General features: G+C 35.2%; 1 protein-coding gene across 1 annotated transcript in view; it reads left to right on the top strand.

Annotated features, from left to right (window-relative positions):
- LOC149564370 (Cyclin/Brf1-like TBP-binding protein) overlaps nt 1-22264 on the top strand; it is a 272701-nt gene that overhangs the window by 225051 nt on the left and 25386 nt on the right. The window contains exons 14-16 of the mRNA XM_089827430.1: nt 7340-7642; nt 8114-8194; nt 8297-8434. Of these exons, the coding sequence (XP_089683556.1) occupies nt 7340-7642; nt 8114-8194; nt 8297-8434 (522 nt within the window). The remainder of the gene's footprint in view (nt 1-7339; nt 7643-8113; nt 8195-8296; nt 8435-22264) is intronic.

The raw sequence follows: 22264 nt of genomic DNA, 5'->3' as shown, positions 1-22264 counted from the left end.
AACCGAGAAAAAAGGGGGTCCCCAAAATTTTGGGGCAATGATGTGAAAACTTCACAACAATGTGCTACTCATGTTTATAGAACTTGTACGACACCTTGCTATGATCCGACTGTACTGAGTAATGGAGTCTCATCTGGATAATAGAGCTATATCGACCAACAGAAAATGACACTTTTGCTGATTAAAATCTACTCTTTCCTTATTCCAATCTTAAACTTCCAACTGACCTGTACGTGCTATCTTGGAGGGTATCCAAATATCAATTTCTTCTTGCCGCTGAAACTCTCAATACTGAAAAATATAATGAACCAGCTCTGGAATCATAACTCTGAAGTGCAGATAGTAAGAGGCTAGCTTTGCGTCTAGAATCCTCTTTTTTCCTTAAGGGGATTTCGTCCCTGGAAAAAATCTAGTAACATCCAAGCAACCATTCGGATTTATAAAGATAATAATATATTCGTTATGTCAATCCCAATGTAGCTCCACGCTTTTATAACCTCGATATGAGAGAAGACACAAACAACTAGGCAGTGTGGGATTAAAATGCAATTTCATTTAAAATATTTAAATAAATCACTTAAGTCCCTTAAACTTTAATATCTCTTGAAATATTTGTTTGATTGCCATGCTGTTAGAAATATGAATCTCTCCTCATAATTCCCCATGTGACCAAATACACTTTCTAAAAATAGAAAGAGTCCATCTCTAATACCCCTGACTTACTATACATAGTAAGTATGGCAAATGGAATCCAAATGACATCGAATGAAGGCCAAGTCCATAAATCGCTGAATGTTGGAGATGAACCAATCCTTAGAAGACCCTCTAACCATCCTCATTAGCCTATGAGGATCCAATATTAGGCTAATCCCTGAAATATTGATGCTGGCAACCAATGGGGACATTACATCCATTGCTGAAATATAGACTTTATTCTATTTGAATGCTGATAGGATTACCCATAATACTTTTATTGTCTTCCTTTGATTTCAAACTTCCACTATGCCTGTTGACCACAATCACTCTGCATTTTCTGCTACTGTACATTTAACATTCTTCATCATTTGTTTTTGCAGAACTCCTGGTGGGATTTCCTCATCATCACACCTCTATCACTTCTTTCTTCTTGGAGTTATTGTCGTTTTTGACAATTTTATCACATTTTAATGAATACGAGATTTAGTAATTTTATAAATGATGATGATAATTCTGCCGCCATGGGACTTTGCCGGATCTGTCTCCCATCACACGCTTACTGTTCTATTGTGGCTGCCTTATAAAATGAAATGCCATCGTAGAATTGTCTGACACGAATGATCCGAGCTGCATCGTTTGTTTCTATTGCTGGGTAAAGGAACTCCTTCGGTCTGCCGTTAGTATCCAAATGTTTGGCCTTGCTACTGCTCCGGTTAACTTGATTTGGTGATTTTGTTTACTGCTTCCATATCAAACTCAACAATGCGTAGTTGCCCAAGTCCTGCCGCTTTTCTCTTCTCTGTGCTCTCACTGTCTCCAAATTTTTTCTGAATACAGAAAGATCATAATCTGATAATTCGGCATGGAGATTTCGTTGTCATGTAGATCTCTTCAATATTGGAAGATTCTCTCTGTGTTGTTTATAATCAGGATTCTTGTCTTTGTGTGGCCTTTTAACAAACTCCAAATCATCTTTATCAGTTTCTTCTAATCCCAGTCCTCCATCGTTATGAACATAGCTATGCTGTAGACTCACATCCTCATGAGTGCCCTGTATGGGTTGTAGTGGTGCATTTCGCACTTTCATACCACATTCATATGCCAACATTATAATTAGTGGTTCTTATTATAGATGCAATGATGTCTGATATGTTGCTTACAGCAACTATATTGCCACCTCAAACATGGATTATAAATTCTTGTGCTTGGCTGGCTTCAGTAGTGATAGAGTTACTGTTTCTCATGTGGTTATATAATCTTGTAATGTTAATCCGATGCTTTCAATAATATATCTGTGAGCCATTGATATATCCCTATAAGTATCTATTTTAGTCAAATTGTTTTAAATTGTGAGGACCTTTGCATTTGAAATATCATGTCTCTTTTTTTCTACAAAATATCATTCACTATATAAATAAAATTTTATCTGCAGAACCTTTTGGATCTAATGGTGAGATCTATTTTGTCTGAAGAGGTCATCTATATAAGTTTCCTCTACAAAATCTTCAAATGAAAGCAAACCCATGAAAACCCTTTTGATCAAAATTCTTCAAACCACAAATTTGCCAACAACCCATAATAATAACAAACTCAAAACTTTCAGATCTTCTATAAACAACCTAGAAAATCCATATATCTTGCCACATCTTTTATGCTTTTTTGCATTCTTATGGATTCATCCTAGGGTTATAACAATAAAACCATAGCTTTGATACCACTCATAAGGAAACTTGAAACCAGTTAAATGACAATTTCCACATAACTCATTATAGATGTTATGCAAATAAACAAAGTCCACATGCAAAAAAATAGTTAACTTACCCATAAAAATGGGACACAAGATATAGCCTAGAAAAACTTTCATGAGGGAAAAGCCCAGTCGCCAAAAGCATCCAGCATCCATGTATTTATTCAACAAATCAAAATTGTAATTCAACCATTAAATCCTTCAAAGCCCTAGCCACAACCAAGCACTCCATATAAACAGGCATGAATCCACAAATCCCATGCCATGTTTCCAACCTTCAGAAATGCTAGCTTGGCCAACCTGTCTAAGCTCAACAACTATTCTTGTGGTTACTTCAATAGAAACAAGCTCCCACAAAACCACTAATTGGTCATACATACACATCTGCTACCTATCATCATTGACCCATATTCAATATTGGATACTTTATCTAATTTATTTCCCCAATATTAAATAATTACAACAAATAATATCACAATGTTACAATACGAGTCACCAAGTTTTCCTAAGAATATTTAATGGGAACTCTACATGTTGCACATCCATCTAGGCGCTCCTAGGTGCAACATTTATATAGCGAAATAAATATACAATTATAAACATTATTAAGTGAGGTGGACAACACCATTTTGCCAACATTATCCCTAATGGTATCCATTCTAGGTTCTGGCTCCTCAAGAGACTCTCAAAATCCAAATGGAAGAAGTCACCTAGCATAGAAAATGAGCTCTGGATATGTTCTTCTATAATAACACCAATAAGACCTTTGAAGAACCTTTTGAATTCATGCTCATTTTAATATTTCATTGAAATATTGAGAATAAGGCGACTTTGTTACTTCTCTTTAAATTATTTCACTTAAGTCACTTATTACACTTCATTAAATTAAATAAATAATATTACCTTGAAATATATATTTTGTCAGATAATATTAAATTAAATCAAATTATTCCCTTTAATCTCACTTAAGCCTATGAGAATTAAATAATCTAATTGGTCGCTCCAAACTACTACTACCATGGAGGAGGCATTACAACATGCTAGTACTGATCATCTATGTTTATGTGAAATTTATGATGGCATGGACTATATGTTTTTGAAAATACGAACAATAATGGAAGCCAAAGAACATGACCCAACATAATTCTTTTTCATAATTCTGCAAAAAAATATTATTGACTGTTGGAACAAAACGACTACCCCATCTCTGAGATTTTCTTTCTCAGGCTTCGTTGTCGAGGAGGGTGCCACCATATAGAGATGGGGAGGTTGCTATCGGCTATAAGGCTGTGTTTAGAAAGATATTTCTAGATAGAGATATCCAAAGTATTGGCTTGAGTGAGTTTGGCTGCTTTATATCTTCAATAATACTGATATTTTTGCTCGTCATGAAAACTACAGGAAAAGTAACGATGAGTGTTGCTATCCGTATAGTCAAGGGTTCATTACTTGTAGCTTCTTGAAATTAAAATACTCTCCAAGTATCTATCTTTCTTTTTTTTTTCTCGTTCTTCACTTGATGCTATAATGTTTTCTATAATATTTTATAATTTATGTTTAAGGTTTTGAATTTGTAAAATCAAATACTACATGTATGCAAACTCAATAGGTTGAAAGTTTTGTTCAGCAGTGCCGAATTGTTGTACATACTACATCTGCCTAATCAAGCACAGTCATTTGGGTGCAAAAAATAGTAGACGATTTGGTCTTTATACACATCAATCTTTGTCTTTTGACACATAAGAAACCTGAAAACAACGAGGTTACAGGATTCACGTATATAGACCATGAATTGTATTCAGATTCATAAACTGATTTGTGTTGGATTCAAACAGGGTCCAGATTTGACCCTGTGAGAATCCGGCACGAATCAGTCATTATCTATGCGGACCCGGGGGAACTCAGTGCGAATCCAATGCGAATCTCACAAGAATCCGCATGGTTCCCAAGGGGCTCGCGGGCCAAACATGGAATAAGTACACACAAATCCATACAAATCATAATGGAAAAAATAATTCAGGAGTCCATGAATCGGATTCTCGTACCCGAATCTCTCCCCGTATCCGAATTGGCAACTTAGCTTGAGTGTGCTGGTTTAGATGTTACAATTGAACAACTTTTGAAAGTTTCTATAGGTGAGGCAACTTCTGCATTGGCGCACTAAGTTTGAGTGACAATCTAGATGAATATGGTTTAAATGAAATTGAACCAAATGTGACCTCAATGCTGTTGATGAATACACACACACACATACATTATCGAACCCCCAATGGAGAAAATTGTCATACAGTTATCCTAGGTTCTGGTTCCTGTACTCTAACCAACAAACTTAGTTTAGAGCATCCACATCAATATTTTCTTCAAATATGAGGGTGTTTAGATTGATGTGTTCCCTCTATAGCACATGACCATGAAATGATTGGGGAAATTAGTAGGGTTTTGAACTTGTCTCAACACCTTGGTGAAAACTATTCTTACCACTGTATTTTTGTAACACATTTCTATCATCTTCTAAAACAGACTTGATGTCAGAGTGGTTAAGGATGTTGTGAATGAAGACATGAGAAATGATCACATGTTCCAAGCCCTAACTTGTTCATAGACCTTGTGTGAGTGGGCATACAAATCAAGATTGTTATTCTGACTCAATTATTCAATCCACTATCACTTAGAAACAAGATGGAGTGAACTATGGAAATACCAATGATAACAGCTTACATGTAAAGCCTAATGGACAACCCAATTAAACATATTCAATAAGGGTTACAAGTGCAGAAAATTTATGTATAATAAAGATTTCAAGTCTATGCAAAGTAAGATTGAACGGTAGAAAGAGAGAAAAATGAGTTAAAAACTGTAACGAGATTATATTATGCATAGTTCTATAGAATGATCTCTGACCATACAAAGAATGGCTATACATAGTACAATTTACCTTTCTATGTCGAACCATACAAAGAATGGCTATACATACTACAAAGAATGATCATACACAACGAAGAGAGGAATAAGGTACATTAGCTGGAAAGTGATGATTAATATTTTTGATAAAACTACGAGAACTCACAGATTGTTGGGTGATGCAGTATGTGGAGTTGTGATGGTTATCAATGCACAATATACAAAACAATATAGCATGGATTGAATTGTACCAACATGACATTCATTACCAGTACTAGAATACCAAAATGGCGAGGGAATGTTATTACTTTATTGATTACCAGAAACATCAGTACATCATCCATATTCCAAAGTTCTTATATAATGGTCAGTTGGTTGGGAAAACTAATGGACGCATCCCCTCGCTTCCTAACTACCCTTTCTTGACAAAGCTTAACTAGCTCTAACTACAGCATTAATTTATTATGTACTACAAAGGGTGCTGATAAGGATGAGGATCTTGTTGATGAAAGTGCACTGCCTTCTGTGAAAAACAAATGAGTAAGTGACCAAGATCCTCTTAGATCACCATTGCCCAATCTTGTGGACGACCATTTGGCCTCTCCTACAGCAAGAAATGATTGATTCACCTTTGGTGCAGCCTTTATGATGTTCCATCACCTTCCATTTTCCAAAACTTGTCACCACCTTATCTGAATGATACTTGAATGACATCCTATTACTATATTAATTTCATTTTCTCATATCTATACTACATACCTCCACTTGATCTCTAGTTTATTGCAGTCAGTTTCCTACACTAATATACAACTCGCTTCCCACGCTTAATTCTTTAAGCTGTTTGAGGAAGGAGGTAGAAGGATTAGGATCCAGTTCAAGTCTTCTCAGCTTCTGGCCTATTCTTTCTTTGATGCTATTCCAATACCTGGGAGTTCTTAGACTAATATGGCTTATCCATGCACAGTCTTCTCTTAGAGTCAGCCATGGGGGATCCTAGCCGCAAAAGGAGAAAGCTTCTTTGTTTATGCTATTCACTTAGTTTTTTGTATTTTGATTTATTAAAATTACAAGTTACAATCTACTTAACTGTTATTTCCTCAGTTTGATCTAAATTTGATTGTATTTGGCCTATGCTGCTTATGATATTCTTGTAAAAGTTGTTTAAATACGAATCTTAGCCTCAATCACTAGAGATATAATCCTGAAAACCACTCTGGCCTCTACTTGTTATTATAGACCTTTGGTAGTGTTAATTGCTTGTTTGACCTCCCTGTTGACTGGACACAAGAACTCTGTTTTTTTCCATCTACGTTCCTGATATGTTTTCTTTCACATTATCATTTTTAATCTCAACTAGTTATCTGCTACACGATATTCTAACAATGAAAATAAATAGATCACTGTGTCAATTGTTTCTAGTGTTGCTTTGATATAATTGTTACCCTTGTTATGATTTGGTTGCTTTGTGTTATATGGTCAATTCTAAACCATGGCCACTAGGTAACTTCAATACAGGAGCAAAGGCTCCCTCTCCATCTCTATGCATGCATCTTCTCAATACATAATTATATAAAATAGCCATTTCTTGTTCATTTATTTCATATTCTGATTTTCCATGGCAAACCCATTCTTACACTGGTACTACTAGCCTGCATAACTCCAAGTGACTTTTAAATTATTCACACACAAATCAAATGGCCAGTTATTATTAGTATTGGCTTGTGTAATGTCAAATCTGATACCCATTAATTTTAGTTTTTTGATATTATGAACATTTCATTCTTGTGATAATGCTTCAGCTCTTATCTTAGTTAGAAGGTGTTGAATGATAAATTACTCCGTTATTTCTCCCAAGAAAAGGTATAGAAATAAGCGAAGAGAGTAAGAGTCCTCTTTTCTTGATATTTGGTGAATACAATATTAGGATATTTATCTTTTTTTTGGTGAAAGGTGTCAATCTAAAATAATATTTGTCATATCTATGTATTTTGACAGGTGAAAATGACAAGGGAGAAGGTGAAGGTAACAAATGTGAATATGATTGACAGTGCATGTTCTCAAGATGAAAATAATGCTATGGGTTCAAGAAATAAGAATACAGCTTCTACGGATGTAGGCACAGAAAGTCAAAATCAGGATGGTCAGAATAGTTTTACAGAGAGTTGTATGTCAGAGGCTGCAATAGGTTGTCCAGCAGAAACAGATGATTGGACCCAATTGCAGTTTCAGGAAAGTTATGAAGTAGGAGAAGATATGGGCGAGGAATTAGAAACTCTGTCTGACATTGATGATGAGGAGGTATATAGAATGCTAATTTATTTCTTACTTTTGTGAAGCAATTTAATTTGTAAATAGTTTCCTTGTCTTTAAACACAAAGTTGTAGCATTGATTTGACTTTGGCTGTCTTACATGACACATAGATATTGCATATTGTGATGTTTCTCTGTATTATGATCCATTTTGTCATTTCTCATAAAAAATTATGGACACCATCTTTTTTTTGGTAGATGATGCTAAAGTAGTTGATATCATGCTTTTTTGGTCTTGTTGGATATTTAAATTAATATTCATTGTAAGTGATTGATCTCACATTTACTGGCTTGAAGCTTTTCGTTTGAACTTGCCTGTTGTTGATCATATATATATAGCAGTGTTTAAACATTCACCAGTTATATTTATCTAAAAAGAATGGAAGTGTGAAACCTTCATAAACTGATATTATCTTAAAGAAGTATATGGTAATGTGCTAATTGCTGCCATGTTTGTAGGTGGATCGATACCTGCATAATGAGGAGGAAGTACGGTTGAAAACTATAATTTGGACAGAAATGAATAAGGAGTATCTTGAGGTATCTATAGGTCCCTTTTGCAAAAGTATAACAAGTTAGAATCCTGGCTCATTTAGATCACTGCATTCTTTATTAGTATAATGGTTTTAAATTTGAACTCAGGAACAAGCAACAAAAGAGGAAGCAATTGCAGCTGCAGAAGCAGCTCATGCTGCGGCTCTAGCTGCTGCAGCAGAAGGGGCACCTGATGCTGTTGAACTTGCAGCGGCAGCAGCTGCTGCTGTGGCAAGATTGAAAAAGGTTGTTACTCTCTCCCTTCTGTTGGCAACAAACATCAACTGCAGAAGTATCTCTATGAAAACTGTATTATCAATTGATTGACAATATTTGATCGTTTTGGTTCTTTGTTAGAGGTACTCATTTTGACAATTGAATAGGGTTCTTAACCTCAATATGCACTGCATATAAATTCTGGAATGATCAATTTGTGCTGCTTGAGGCACTCTATTATCTGATCTCTGTTTAAAAAAACAAATCTGGTTGATTAATATTGCTGATTGGCTTTTGACTCGTTTATGAGCATAACATGTTTTTGAACATATTTTAAACAGCTATTATTCCATCACCAAATTCAAACTTTTACATATATACGGAGATGTGGCCTTCTAAAGATTATCCTATGATGCAAAACACCATTTATTTCTTTTTATTAGAATTGTGTAATTGCTTATTCTGTCCCATTTGACAATAAACAGCACTAGAGTGTAAAAACTCCAACTAGTCTCTACACCGTGATACTGAAGTGAAGACTGGTTTCTTGATTTATAATGGTTTATATTAAAATCCTTTTGATTATTTTTTGCGATTTTGAATTAAGAAATTACTTAAAAGGAAATAATTACTTCAGTCTGAATTCCACACCACAGATAATTGAAACATCAAATAACTTTATCTGTTGCTTGAAAGAACAAATTTGAATGAACCTGATTTGAAGAGTATTTCAATATTTATTAGTTTGTCATATTCTGGGCCAAAACGCTGAATCTGATATCTTCAATTATGCTGTAAGTAATTCAGAAAAAGAACCTGATTGCTGATCCCTAGCCAGCCCTCTATATGGACTGTCAATCTGCCAAGTTAATGACAATATGCAGGTGGCAGCTGATGCACATCACCAACACTGGTATGATCCACGGCTAGCAGAATATGTGCCCAGACAGCTCGCAGCCACCCCACAATCTTCCAACGCAAGCCAAAGACAATCTGGTCTAATCCCATACTGCTCCTAATTGCAGGTCACAACCAGCTGGGTGTGACGTCCATGTAAATTGCAGATCGTAGGTGGTTTCAAAAGGACGTGTGACCATGTAGCTAGTTTGTTTCTGCCCAACCGAATTTGCTAGTCCAGCTAACTTCACCTCACAGCTTGGCATCAAGCTGATAACAATCTCAGACGCAGCCCAATAATGAAAAATGGCAGCCTCCCAATATCAGATTCGACCACCAATATAAGCTCTCAGCAGTAAAGCAAAAAAACATTCACAGTTATAATTTTTTCAGTAATATTCTCCTTAGCTGCAATATGCTATAGTAAGAAAAATACCTAGCAAATACCAAATCCACTATACTTCAGCAGTGGAATGAAAACACTTCTCAGCTACAGTGATAAACAGTAGAGAAGTTAGGCAATTTTAGCTACACCTCAGCAGCTAAATTGCAAGTGCAATTCTTAGAATTTCCAACCCTTATACATTAGCAAGGGCATATAGTTCAGAACCCAGGAAAAAGCCACAAAGGCACAAAATCAAATATATAATCAAGCATGCCTTTCCCAATGAATGAGCTCTTATTTATAAGCTTTTCGTTGGCCAAAGTTTCCTTAAAAATTCACTTTAGAAATTGTGAAAGTTTCCCAAAAGAACTCTGAACACTAGAAACTTTCCAACTTGCTTTTTTAGAAACATCTCTTAAAGTCATTATTATAATAATACAAACATTATTATAATAATGCAACTTAATGATTAATAAATAAATAATAGCTCATGCAATTATTAACCTGATTAAATGTAGGTGACAACTAACTGCCAGGCCACCCACTCCACTGCCAAAAATAGCATCTACTAAAAATAAACTTATTAAAAATAGTAAATCCATAACTGAGACCCCCAAAATGCCTTGCTAGCTCACAAGGGTTGCTTTGGTGAATTGACTTGGGCCAACTACAGGAACCTGCTAAAAATGGGGACATTACATAGATAAAATTTAAAATTATGGTTTTCTAGAGCCCGATAAATTTAATCCCATAGATTATTTTAGACATATTGTTTAGTTTCTGCAAAATGGCATCTGCATGTTCCTATAGTTGGGATGTATATAGACACTGAATCCTTAGTAGATGATTGGGCATGAATTCATGGCTTCTTTCAGTTGTTAGGAGGCTTGTTGGGCTAGATCATTCCAAGCGATTGCTCCTTTCTTTGTTAGGTCTGTTAGAGGGGCTGTAATCTTTGAAAATCCTTTAGCAAATCATTCATAGTAGCTACATAGCCTGACAAAACCCTGTGAGTTGGGTAAGGGTTTTTGGTTTTAGCCATTTTTTGATGGGTTTGATTTTTTCTTCATCTACTTTTACTCCCTCTTCATTGATTTTAGCCCCAAGATAAAGTATCTCCTCAAGTCCAAACTCACACTTTGAAATATTGGCATATAGTCACTCTGTATCTAAAATACTCAAAACCTTCTCAATATGTTTTAGACACTCCTCCCATGTCTTACTATAAATAAGGATATCATCAAAAAGTATGAGAAGGAACTTCCTTAATTGTTGCCTAAAAGTGTGACTCATGTAGGATTGAAAAGTTGTTGTAGCATTTGTGAGTCCAAAAGGAAGCACTGGAAACTCAAAGTGTCAATAATAACATATGAAAGTTGTCTTTGGCTCATCTTCCCTCATTTGTATTTGATGGTAGCTCCAACTCAGATAAATTTTAGAAAAGTAGTGTGCCCCATGTTGTTCATCCATTAATTCATCAATTACGAGAATAGGCTATCTATTCTCTATGGTTTTCTTATTTAATGCTCTGTAATCTATGCACATTCTCATGGTTCCAACCTTTTTCTTGACTAGTACCACTGACAAAGCAAATGGGCTACTACTGGGTTGCATGTGTCGCATCTCTAATAGCTCTTTGACCGTTGTTCCAATTTCTTCCTTGAATTTATGGGGGTGTCTATATGGTGTTGTAACTACAGGTTTTGCACCTTCTAATTCTATGACATGTTTAAAAGCTCTTTTGGGGGAAGACCCGGTGGGATATCTTCGAATACCTTTTGGTATTTTTTTAAGGATAGGATGAATATCTTCGTGAAACATTTGTTATTAGTGGAGGTTCTATCCAAACTAACGTGACTCGGACCCGTCTTGAACTCGGCAAGGGTAACTTGACTCGTGACCCGGCAGTGACTTGGCAAAGTGAAAACACCTCAAGATTTTGAGAATTTTTTGGATTTAAAGAACATTCCATGCTTCCATTATTGAATAAAGCTTAAATACACAATAACATCATGAAATAGAAGGCAATTTGATCACAAACACATACTTAAAAGTTAAACATACATCGATTACATAAGTACAAAGGTAAATTGCTAAATACTAAAATTTAAATAGTAGCTAAAGGAAATCGAAAAGTAAAACATAGAATCATAGATATATAAAATGATAAATCCATGAAACCCATCAAAATGTATATCAAATTCATGAAATCCAACACATCAATAATCATCACCAAATGTTCTAAATTATGAGAATATGTTAAGTTAAACAAAAAGTTAAAACAAGACTATAGCTATGGCTTCCAGTCCTCATCCTCATCCTCATCCCCAACCTCAACCTCAGACTTAGTATAATCTATAAAATGCCTCTTAGTAAGGCATCTAATGTAGGTCTTGGATGATTGGTTAGCCATAGACAGTGCCTATGAGGTGCCTCTAGGATCAATTGTAGTCTCTGCCAGTGCCTGTGAGGTGCCACTAGGAACAACTGTAGCTCTTTGGTCCTCTGCTACCATAACTATGACCTTAGCCTCTCTGTCTGCTTCATCAACCCACTCTAGGTCCTCATCATCAAAGATAGGATCAATAGCCTTAGGGATTCACTTAGACTCTGGATCAACCTTTTCTAGAATAATTAGAGTGGTATCACTATCCAAAATCTCCCTGGTCCTAATGCACAGGTTTTAATGCACAAAGACTAGCTTATTCACTTTCTCCACAAACAACCTGTTACGTCGCTTCAAATGGATGTGCTCGAACATGCTTTAATTGCGCTCACATCCAGAAGCGCTACTTGGCTGGCTCATTATGCAGATGGCGATTTGCTGAAGGTTTTTAGTTGAAGACTCAAACATTTGCCACCATCTATTTGAATTTTTAAAAAAAGAAAAGAAAAAAATATTAATCTCATTTCAAAATTTGAACTTTAAAGCTAGAAATTTAGAAACTAGATTGTATAAGGCTTAAGCTGCAATTTTGTATGACTTTTTTTGTAAATTTGACTTGAAAAAATGGGCCTTGTTGCATTATTATAGGCTTCCATCTCAAGCAATATACTTGTGGCATTAGTGGCCATCTTTGATATCACAGTGTATAGGCCACTAAGAATCTCCTCATCTGCTTTTAAATCTTCACGGAAACGGTATACTAGATTGAGGTAATAGGTTGATGCGTGGATGGGTTTATGAACTTGATTTTGCCATCTCCTATCAATTATGTCCCAAATAGGGCCATACTTGTCCTCAACTCCTACATATTTGGCCTTAATAGCTTCCTTGGCCCATCCATGCCTTCATATATGTAGCCCATAATGGGCTTCTCCCCATCAACAACTCGTAGGAGGGCTACCAGGGGCTCAGTGATCTACAAAATAATTAAACAAAAAAACAATTTAGTGAATGATGAAACTTTGCAAAGTTGCACAATGAAAATAAAACAAAATTATGTATGAAATTAATTAATTTATAAAATTTTAAGACTTAAGCTTTTGAAAATTTAAATTACCTTCACAATCTCCTTACATGGCTCCCAAAAACCTTTTTCATCATAAATGCATTTTGTTGCATCTATCCCTGCAGGGGTGGTGGCAAAGGAGGAGGAACTCCATTGTGGACCAACAAACATGCAGCTCAAAGCTAACCTTGAATTGAACAAGGACTTTAGTGTGATAAAATTAGAGGCAAATGTTGTGATACCGGGACGAGCCAACTCATTTCCCTTCGTGTATTCCCTCATAATGCTGAGGACCAAGGCATGATTACAAATGAACTTGCAACGATTTTTGGCCTTAGCTACACATGATTTCACCCATTCAAGTTTGCCACTATCCTCTAACATGAGGTTGAGGCAATGGACTGCACATGGAGTCCAAAAGATTCTTGGGTGTCTCTCCATCAAAAGTTTTCTTGCATAAACAATTAAAAATCTAGATGTGTCAAAAAACTTTTAATTTTTAAAATTTAATGAAAAACTAAAATAAATTTTTTAGAACTTAGAAGTTAAAATTTTACCTACAACAACATAATTAGTTGCATTTTTGACATGTGAGGAAGCATCTTTAGACTTCAAAAGCATGGTGAATCCTGAAAGTGAAAATTAAACAAAATAATTATCATTCAATAGTCAATAAAACAAAATTTTAGTTATTCAATCATACATTAAATTTTAGACTTCGAGAAGTAGCGGATAATGAATTACCTCCACTAGAAACAAGAAAATTGAGGAGAGTCGTATTCTTCCTATCTGTCCATCCATCTGTCATAATGGTACACCCCTTTGGCTCCAAATCTTTCTATGGTCCTCCAACTCAAGTTTCATCTCCTCAACCATTTCTAGTAAGAGGGGGCCACTCAACTCATTTTCAGTGGGGGCTTTAAACCTTGCACCACAGATGGAAACAACATCAATCATCCCCTGCCAATAAGGAGTCCTCTTATATTTAAAAAAAACATTTTGATTAGTATATTTCAACATCAAGTTAAAATTATAAAATTTCATTTAAAAAATTGAATTTCAAACTTTAAATGTAAAACAATTAAATATAAATGAAATTTAAGTACCTAGCTGCTATAAATGGAATGTTGCAGAAATACCAAAACTTGCAAATTGCTCTTCTTCTAGCTTCATGGATCTCCCTATTCCAAGCCAAGCTCTCAAGTGAGGGTTGTGCACCAGGAGTGGAACGTGATACAATAAAATTGTCCAACCTAGATTTTTTGACTCTAGGACCAAAGGTAATGCTAGTACTATTAGTAGAGGTAGCACCACTAGTAGTGCAAGGAATAGATATGGAAGAAGTACAACTCGCAGAAGCACTAGGATGATAGGGGGGAAGGGAAACACCTTCTCCAACACAACCTATTGAACCTAGTGGTGTAAAACTAAATTCAAAAGCAGTGCCAGATGAGCATGGAAGGGAATTGAAACCAATCTGAGCTAACTCTGCTAATTGTTTTTGTTTTAATTCCCTTTCTTGTTCATATTTTTCTAAGGCAACACAACAAAAACATTTAGCCTCAGGAGTTGCAATTTTACAAGGCTCAGCATCATGACCACGTATGCCAGCAATATGGTATTTCAATCTATTTATCCCCCAACTATTAATGACCTTACAAAATAGGCATTTTGTTTGAGTTCTACCTCTTCCCGAAAATTCTATGGTGTACTTCCAGCACTCATCTTTTTTATTACCTTTAGAGAGCTTGGGTTTTTTAGCTGGAGGAGCCATTATGAGGAAGGAAAAATGTCAAGGTTGCTGCAATAAAACACTTTAGACCAAATATTATCATTTAAGCATTGTATTATATGAAGAGCTAAAGTAAAACAAAACCCATAAACATACAAAAAAAATTTATCCAAAAAACCATAAGCATAGAGAAAAAAACCATCAAAATCCAAAAAATCAACTCTTACCTTTTTGAAATGAGTTGAGAAGTGTTGAGAAGAGCTCTTGTAAACTCCTTGATGATCTAAATGCAAGGGTGTAGTTGCTCCATGTTACAAATGCAAGGTTTTCTCCTCTTCCTTTTAGTTGGTTGCAAAACAATGGCACTCTATCTCTGTTCTTCCTCTCACCCTCTTTCTTTTTCTCACAATATAGTGTTATGAAAGTCCTTTTAGGGTCTTTAAGGATAAAAAATAACCAAAAAATATATTTTAAAAAAAGCATTTTTTTAATGTTTTAACTCAACCGGACTTTGACTGTTGTGACCCGCAAGTCACGCTTTGACCCGCGATTCACCCTCCCTGACCTGTCGAGCCCGGGTCACGGGTCATTTTGACCTAGCAAGCCATTCCTGACATGCTGACCCAGGAGACTCGCCCGACTCACGGCGAGTCTCGTTACTCTGGTTCTATCTAAGACCATACATTGAGCTACCCACTCTCCTTAGTCATGTCTTAGAATTCTTTCTCTTTTATTACATGATACTACTTTTGGGGTTCCATTAGGCTTTCCCCTTAATGTTATTTCTTCTTTTGCGTGTTTAAAGCATATTTCAAGATTAGGACCATCCATAATAAAACACCCCAAAGTGTTCATCCATGGCATTCCTAGGATAATATCATTTTATACTTTTGCTACATAGAAATTTTTATTACATGCCCACTAGTGGTAATCTCTATTTAACAATTTTTTTACAATAGTCCATGGATCCATTGGCCAATGGTACTTTGAAGCCCTCAAAATCTTGGGTTTTTTGCCTTCCTTTTCCCACTGAGTGCTTACCAAAAAATTCATGAGACCCTTGATCCACTAATACAATCACCTTTTGTCCTTCAAGTGTGCCTAAGATCCAAAAAGGCCTATTTTCATTTTAAGAGATAACTATTAAGGTCCCTTGTTCTAATTTGCTGGTTTTTACCTTTTTATATCGCTTCTATTTTATTTACTTGCCCTCTCTTACACCGACGACCACTTTCCTAAGGTTCTTTACATTTGAAATATAAATTCTTTTGGATTAGTTCTTTCCTTTTTTGACATCTATGTCTCGTGCTCCATGGGCTCTTTACACAAATAAGATGGTTTATCTTGGTTATCCTTCTTGTCCCTTCACTTCGATGGAACTTTTGAAACTCAAGCTTTTGGGCTTTTCCCTCATTATTATATTCAACCTTTCTTACTTTCTTGATTGTAAGGAAGCAAAGGTATGCAAAATCACTTCCTATGCTAATTTTGAGAGGACAATTATGAAAATAACAACTTAACTATTATGAAGATTTCAAGAGACAAATAAGAGCATAAATGAAACAACAATGAACGCATAACAACTTTGATTATCATGGGGAAACCCTTATGAGAGAAGAACCCTACATTGTAAGCCCTGGATAATTTATCATCAAATCAATGGAGATTGCACCACACTTGTAATGTAAGTTCTTACAGGAATATCACCTCAACTCAATCCGTGAGGAACTTCACAAGCACTCTTCTAGCACCCGATCTTGCAATAAAACTCAATGCTCAAACTCCTCCTAAATTCTCCTTTGATAGGCTTCTCACAACTTGGAAACCACTGGTGGTTTTACAATACTATGTGCAAAACCTCTTTGACACGTGTTGCACATGCATAACTTGTGTTTCCCAAGATAAGTATGAACTAGGTAAAAAATAATGTATCATGTCCAAACTATTATCCCCTATTTTTGATCTTCATAATGAAGAGCATGCGATTATACTAGGGGGAGGGGATAATCAGTATAATTACAGATTTGCCAATTCAAAACTTTTATCTAAACAAATAATTTCAAATATTGAAATGAACAATTATGCAGATGAACACAATAACATGAAGATTTACATGGAAACCTAATGCAGGAGAAAACCATGGCAAATAAATGCTTTCTTATATAAATTTTTCTTTTACAATGTATTGTAGGCTTCAACCTATTAGAGGCTCCAACCCCTATGTTTATGAGTAGTGACTTAGTGGAAGCTCTAACTCCCACTCTTTGCAGGCACCGACCTACTAGAAGCACCAACCCCCATTGCTTGTCTTTGTGAGCACTAACCCATTGCGCACAAACTTCGTTTCCACCTTGGTCACGTTGCTTACTCAATTGATGATGGATATCCTTTTAGCCTAAGTTATTGGTTCGGGTTCGGTTCCAAGTTCAAAGGTTGAGAACCGGTTCGCAAGTTCATCAAGATTTTGGAAAGGGCTTTGGGTTCATTAGTACAAAAACAAGTAAAAATTATATTATATAGATATATACACACACATACACACATTTTTATTAAGAATGACTTAAAATTAAAATGTAGCATAGTAGCATAAACACATTTAAACAACAAAAATTTGAAAACACCATAAACAGTTAAACTTGTAATCATAGTGATCATAACATCATATAGTAACATAGTTCAATCAACTTCAACATCAAAGATTCAAAACATTTAAAATATCAAGTTCAAGTATTTATTGTTTCACCTTCATTGTTTAACTAATGGAATGGAAATCTATTAATATTCTTAGTTCTAAGTTCTTCAATCTTCGTCTTCTTCTTCATATTCTACTTCTTCGGTATTACTTGTGCTAAGGCCAATGGGATCAGCAGCAAAAGCTACAATGTTATTGACATCAAAATCATCAAAATCATCAATTGTAAGCTAAGCAGTGGAAGCATCCAAGTCCGCAATCTCTGCACCTACATCGATCTTCTTTGTATTCTTCACTCTTGTGTGAAAGAAGGCGCAAGTTGTTATGTTCTAATACTAGGTTCTCTTCTTTTTTTGATTGCAACCTATTGCTCTTCATCGAGTGGATGAAAGAATAGGTCCTCCAATTTCTTTTTGATGTAGAAGAACTAACAACCTATGAAGACAACATAGGGTAAGCAATTAAAAAGAATTAATTCAATATTATAAAAAAATCAAAATCACTTTCTAGTCATGATTGTAACATCCTGATTTTCCGGGTCTTATTTAACAACTAACATCTCCAAGAAATATAGATATTACTTCAATTCATAGGAAGACAATTATCTTAGTCATGTCCATGTGAAAGAGATTTACTCTTAAAAACAGTTAAACAACATTTTTTAACTTAAAACATCATCAATGAATTTACTATAGAAAATAAAATCCACATACCATGGAATTCGAACCAAGAAGTCATTGTAGGGATGCTTTTGCAACCACCCAAGGTAGTCCACATATACCACTATAACAATATCAAACAACAAATACCATCCTATACCACCATATCGAAATTAAATGACGATTACCATTAAATACCACCATATAAAATTAGGGCATCACATACCATTGTATCGATTTGGACATCGATTACCATTGGATCATTTAGAGCTTCTAATACCACTGTATCAATTAGGGCTTCCGATACCACTGATTCAATTAGGGCTTCCGATACCATTGTATCATTTAGGGTTCTAGATATCACTAAATCAAATTAGGGCTTTAGATACCACTGTATCATTCATTTCTTTCCGATTACTTAATTGTGGCAATGACTCAAGATTAGAAAATATGCTCATATTCGATATTCATATAAATGAAAAACAATCCATGAATCTATCTATCGCCTCTAGGTGTAGAATATCTATAACTAAGAAATAACTCAATTAATCCTACCTTCTTGCATATACATCATAAAATTGATAATACCTATTTCCAACAAACAATTTAATGTACAACTTATCTTTGTCTGTTGTTCATCCGACGACTTGGGGAGAGGTGAAGCATTGTTAGGGGTTTAACCACCCAACCTCGAACCAAAACTTATCCCCACACAATCTCTTATGAGAAAGGCCCTCCCTACCCGGAATAGACAGGATCATCTTGTCATCAGCTGAGCAACCTGGTATCTAACCATACCCCCCGACTTGACGGCAAGAGATTACATTAAACGGAATCATGCATGAGCTATTAAATAATTCATATTAAAATAATAAACATTAATATGGCATAACTGATTACTATTTCATGTTATTGCAGATTCTTTTCTCTCACCTCATTACCCATTTCCTTGGCTACACGGCCAGGTGAGTCCTAGGTGTTCAGAATTCTTAGAACAATCGGTTCTGTCAATTATACAAGAAGATTACATGCATCTAGCATTTCACAATTTGTGATTACATGATTATGTTTTTTAAAGATTCTAGAATTTGATTGTTTAATTCTAATACCCATCGGTATAATGATTATGGATCCATACTATGTTTGTCTTGGCTTCAACAAAAGAATCATAACACTTGTCTTTCAATAGAGTACAAAACATTTTATATTCACAACCAATATAGTGTGCCCGACCTAAGTCTATGGCTTAGCAAGATTAAAATTGCTTTGTAAATTATTTACTGGTTCTTCTTGAGAGTGCTATCCCTTATCTCAAAGGTATATGGAAAATACTTTTGTATAAGCTTGCACTGATATGACTTCCTTTTAAACAAAGTTCTGATATAAAATCTATATTCTATTATGAAATCAATATTCTGATTATAAAAACATGATCATTGATGTTGGTTCATTCATACATTTAGGTTTTTATAGTTATCATAAGGTTATTTAATGAAGACCTTCAATGAATTTTATATTAAGCTGGAAACCAACAACAAGGTGTTGTAATCTAGTCTCAATCTATTAATGTATAGTTGGCCATGGTTTTAACATTCAAACCAAGAAAGAAAAGGTTATGATTATGCAAACCCCTTTGCATTATTTCCAGCTCTATCAATATGTACTTGACAGTAATCAATTAAAGAGAAACTATGAATCACAAATGCATATGTCATATTTCTTATACCGGACTATAGTCGGTACTTGCATAGTAAGGAAGGAATTTCTATGAATTATGTTGGCATATAAATCATGACCTGAGTTAAGATTGCAGTTGGTTTGGACGTGGCTGCTCCGTCTTTTGCCGGAATCCCCTGCTCACGAATTGCTTTACCCGCTAGCTCTGAGACTAGATAAGTGTTGATCAGGCAGAAGAAAACAGGAGGATACGGAATAAGAAAATAAAAGGAAGTTCGACTAAGAAAAGACTCACAGCTTGAATGAAATCATAGCAAATATGGAGAAAGGTCATATTATTGGGTTGATTCACGACTTGCTATAAAGAATTGCCGAAACTCCTCGGCTTCCATCAGTTTTAAAAGGATTATAAAACCTTTTGAATTCCTCGGCTTCCATTAGTTTTAAAAAGATTATAAAACCTTTTGAATTCCAAGTATTAAATTGATTGGAAAAAAAAGAGGAAAAAGAAAATAAAAAGGTTGAAAGAGAAGTTGGAAAGATTATAAGACCATTCGAATTGCCGAATATTAAATTATCTTATCTTGCCAAGTGTTAATTGATTAAAAGAAAGAATATTAGATTGGAAAGAATAGAGTTGGAAGATTATAGTTCGAATATTATAATAATTCAAATGTTATTATAATCTTATACGTACATGTAAACTTCACCTTATTAAATTATAATGGTGCCAAATCATTTTTATATTATATGCACGTATTTAAATATTTATTAAAATAATATGATGAAAGATAAATTAAAATCCTTTGAGATATGTTTATTATTTTAACCCTATTATTTTTTCAATTTATTTATTTAAATAGCTCATGTGGGTCCCACAGATGTATCCTGTTTCAAGTTGCTAGGTTCTCAACCCATTTACTCAGTGATGGTGATGCTCCTGCCTAATTCTTTTCCTTCCACCCCTTTGACATGTTTCCTACAAGGAAATTCTCCACAGTTAAATTATATTATCATAATAAATGATTTAATTATAAATAATCACAACGATTAACCATTTTTTTTAATTCCATGAATTCGTGATTAACGATCAACTAACATGTTATATTCACTTGAAATCATAACGACTATCTTACCATTTCCCCAGATTATAACAAATTAAACTGCCAACTAACTTCATGTAAACCTCAACGGCTAGATTTCAAATTAGGTCAAAAATTGGGATGTAACAATGATTCTTTTGAAGATAAAGTGAGCTAATTTTTAAACATAAGACTTACTTGTGATATAACTTTGATTACAAGGGGCTGCAATGTTTGGAATTTATGGCCATGGAGGTACCACCAACCATGAGCATCCTTCTTGAACCGATGATGAAGAGTATCGTTACTGAGACCTCTAGCATTGACAAACTCTATGAACTCATCCATGATTACATCTCTCATATCATAATCAGGAAATATTCTTCTAAATGCTACCTAGTACTTGTTAGACACTTCCGGTAGACTACAATATTGTGAGCTATAGTATTTGGGGGTCAAGGCATAGGCAAGCAAATGGAATGTAGTGGTCATTTTGTCAATCTGTGAAAAATAATTTTTTTGCACTCATTTGAAAAAAGTCTCTTGTGGATTTTGCTCCTCATTATAATGTAATGTTCTTGACCTACGTAGGCGACTACAAAGACGATGTGATTGTGCGGAGATGAATGACTGGGGGTTGTACAATAGTGCAGACAGTGATATTGTTGTTGTACGTTGACAAAAAGGAATGCCGTACAATGGATGCTTGATGGCTATATGATGTAGTCAGTGATGGGCATACGGTAGATGGAGGGCAAGAGGGTCGTACGGTATATTGGCCATACGATAGATGGAGGCAAAAGTGGTTGTACAGTAGAAGGTAGTCAATAAGTCCGTATGGATGGGAGGTGTGGGGTGTTTGTATGGTGGAATAGGTAAGGGTGTACGGTATAGTAATGGAGGTTGTACGATAGGTTTTGAAGGTGGTATAGATGTTGTACTGAGCGGGGAAATGGATGGGGTGCGAATGGTAAACAAGTTCAGTTATGCACCATAAACTATCAATCCTAAATTTATCAAGTAACACCAAACAAAAAAATGGAGATTTGAACAAGAATATTCTTTATTTAATATTTGCCAAAAGATGATGCTCCGATTTGCTAGATCTGAGCGAAGTGTTATAGGCAACGGAATAGGGTGAGGGTTGAATCCCACCGAAACTGGACAAACCAAATAGGGAAGGTCTTTCACTTCCGAAATGGCGAACAACAGAGAACTCGAACAGGAATTCGCAGTACATAGAAAATAATCCAAAAATGCATACCAGATGACTACCTACAAGCT

This window comes from Cupressus sempervirens, chromosome 4 (genome assembly GCF_028749045.1).
Source record: "Cupressus sempervirens isolate cs-2001-9-10 chromosome 4, ASM2874904v1, whole genome shotgun sequence".
Lineage (NCBI taxonomy): Eukaryota > Viridiplantae > Streptophyta > Pinopsida > Cupressales > Cupressaceae > Cupressus > Cupressus sempervirens.
This window is presented reverse-complemented; position numbering and strand designations above follow the sequence as displayed.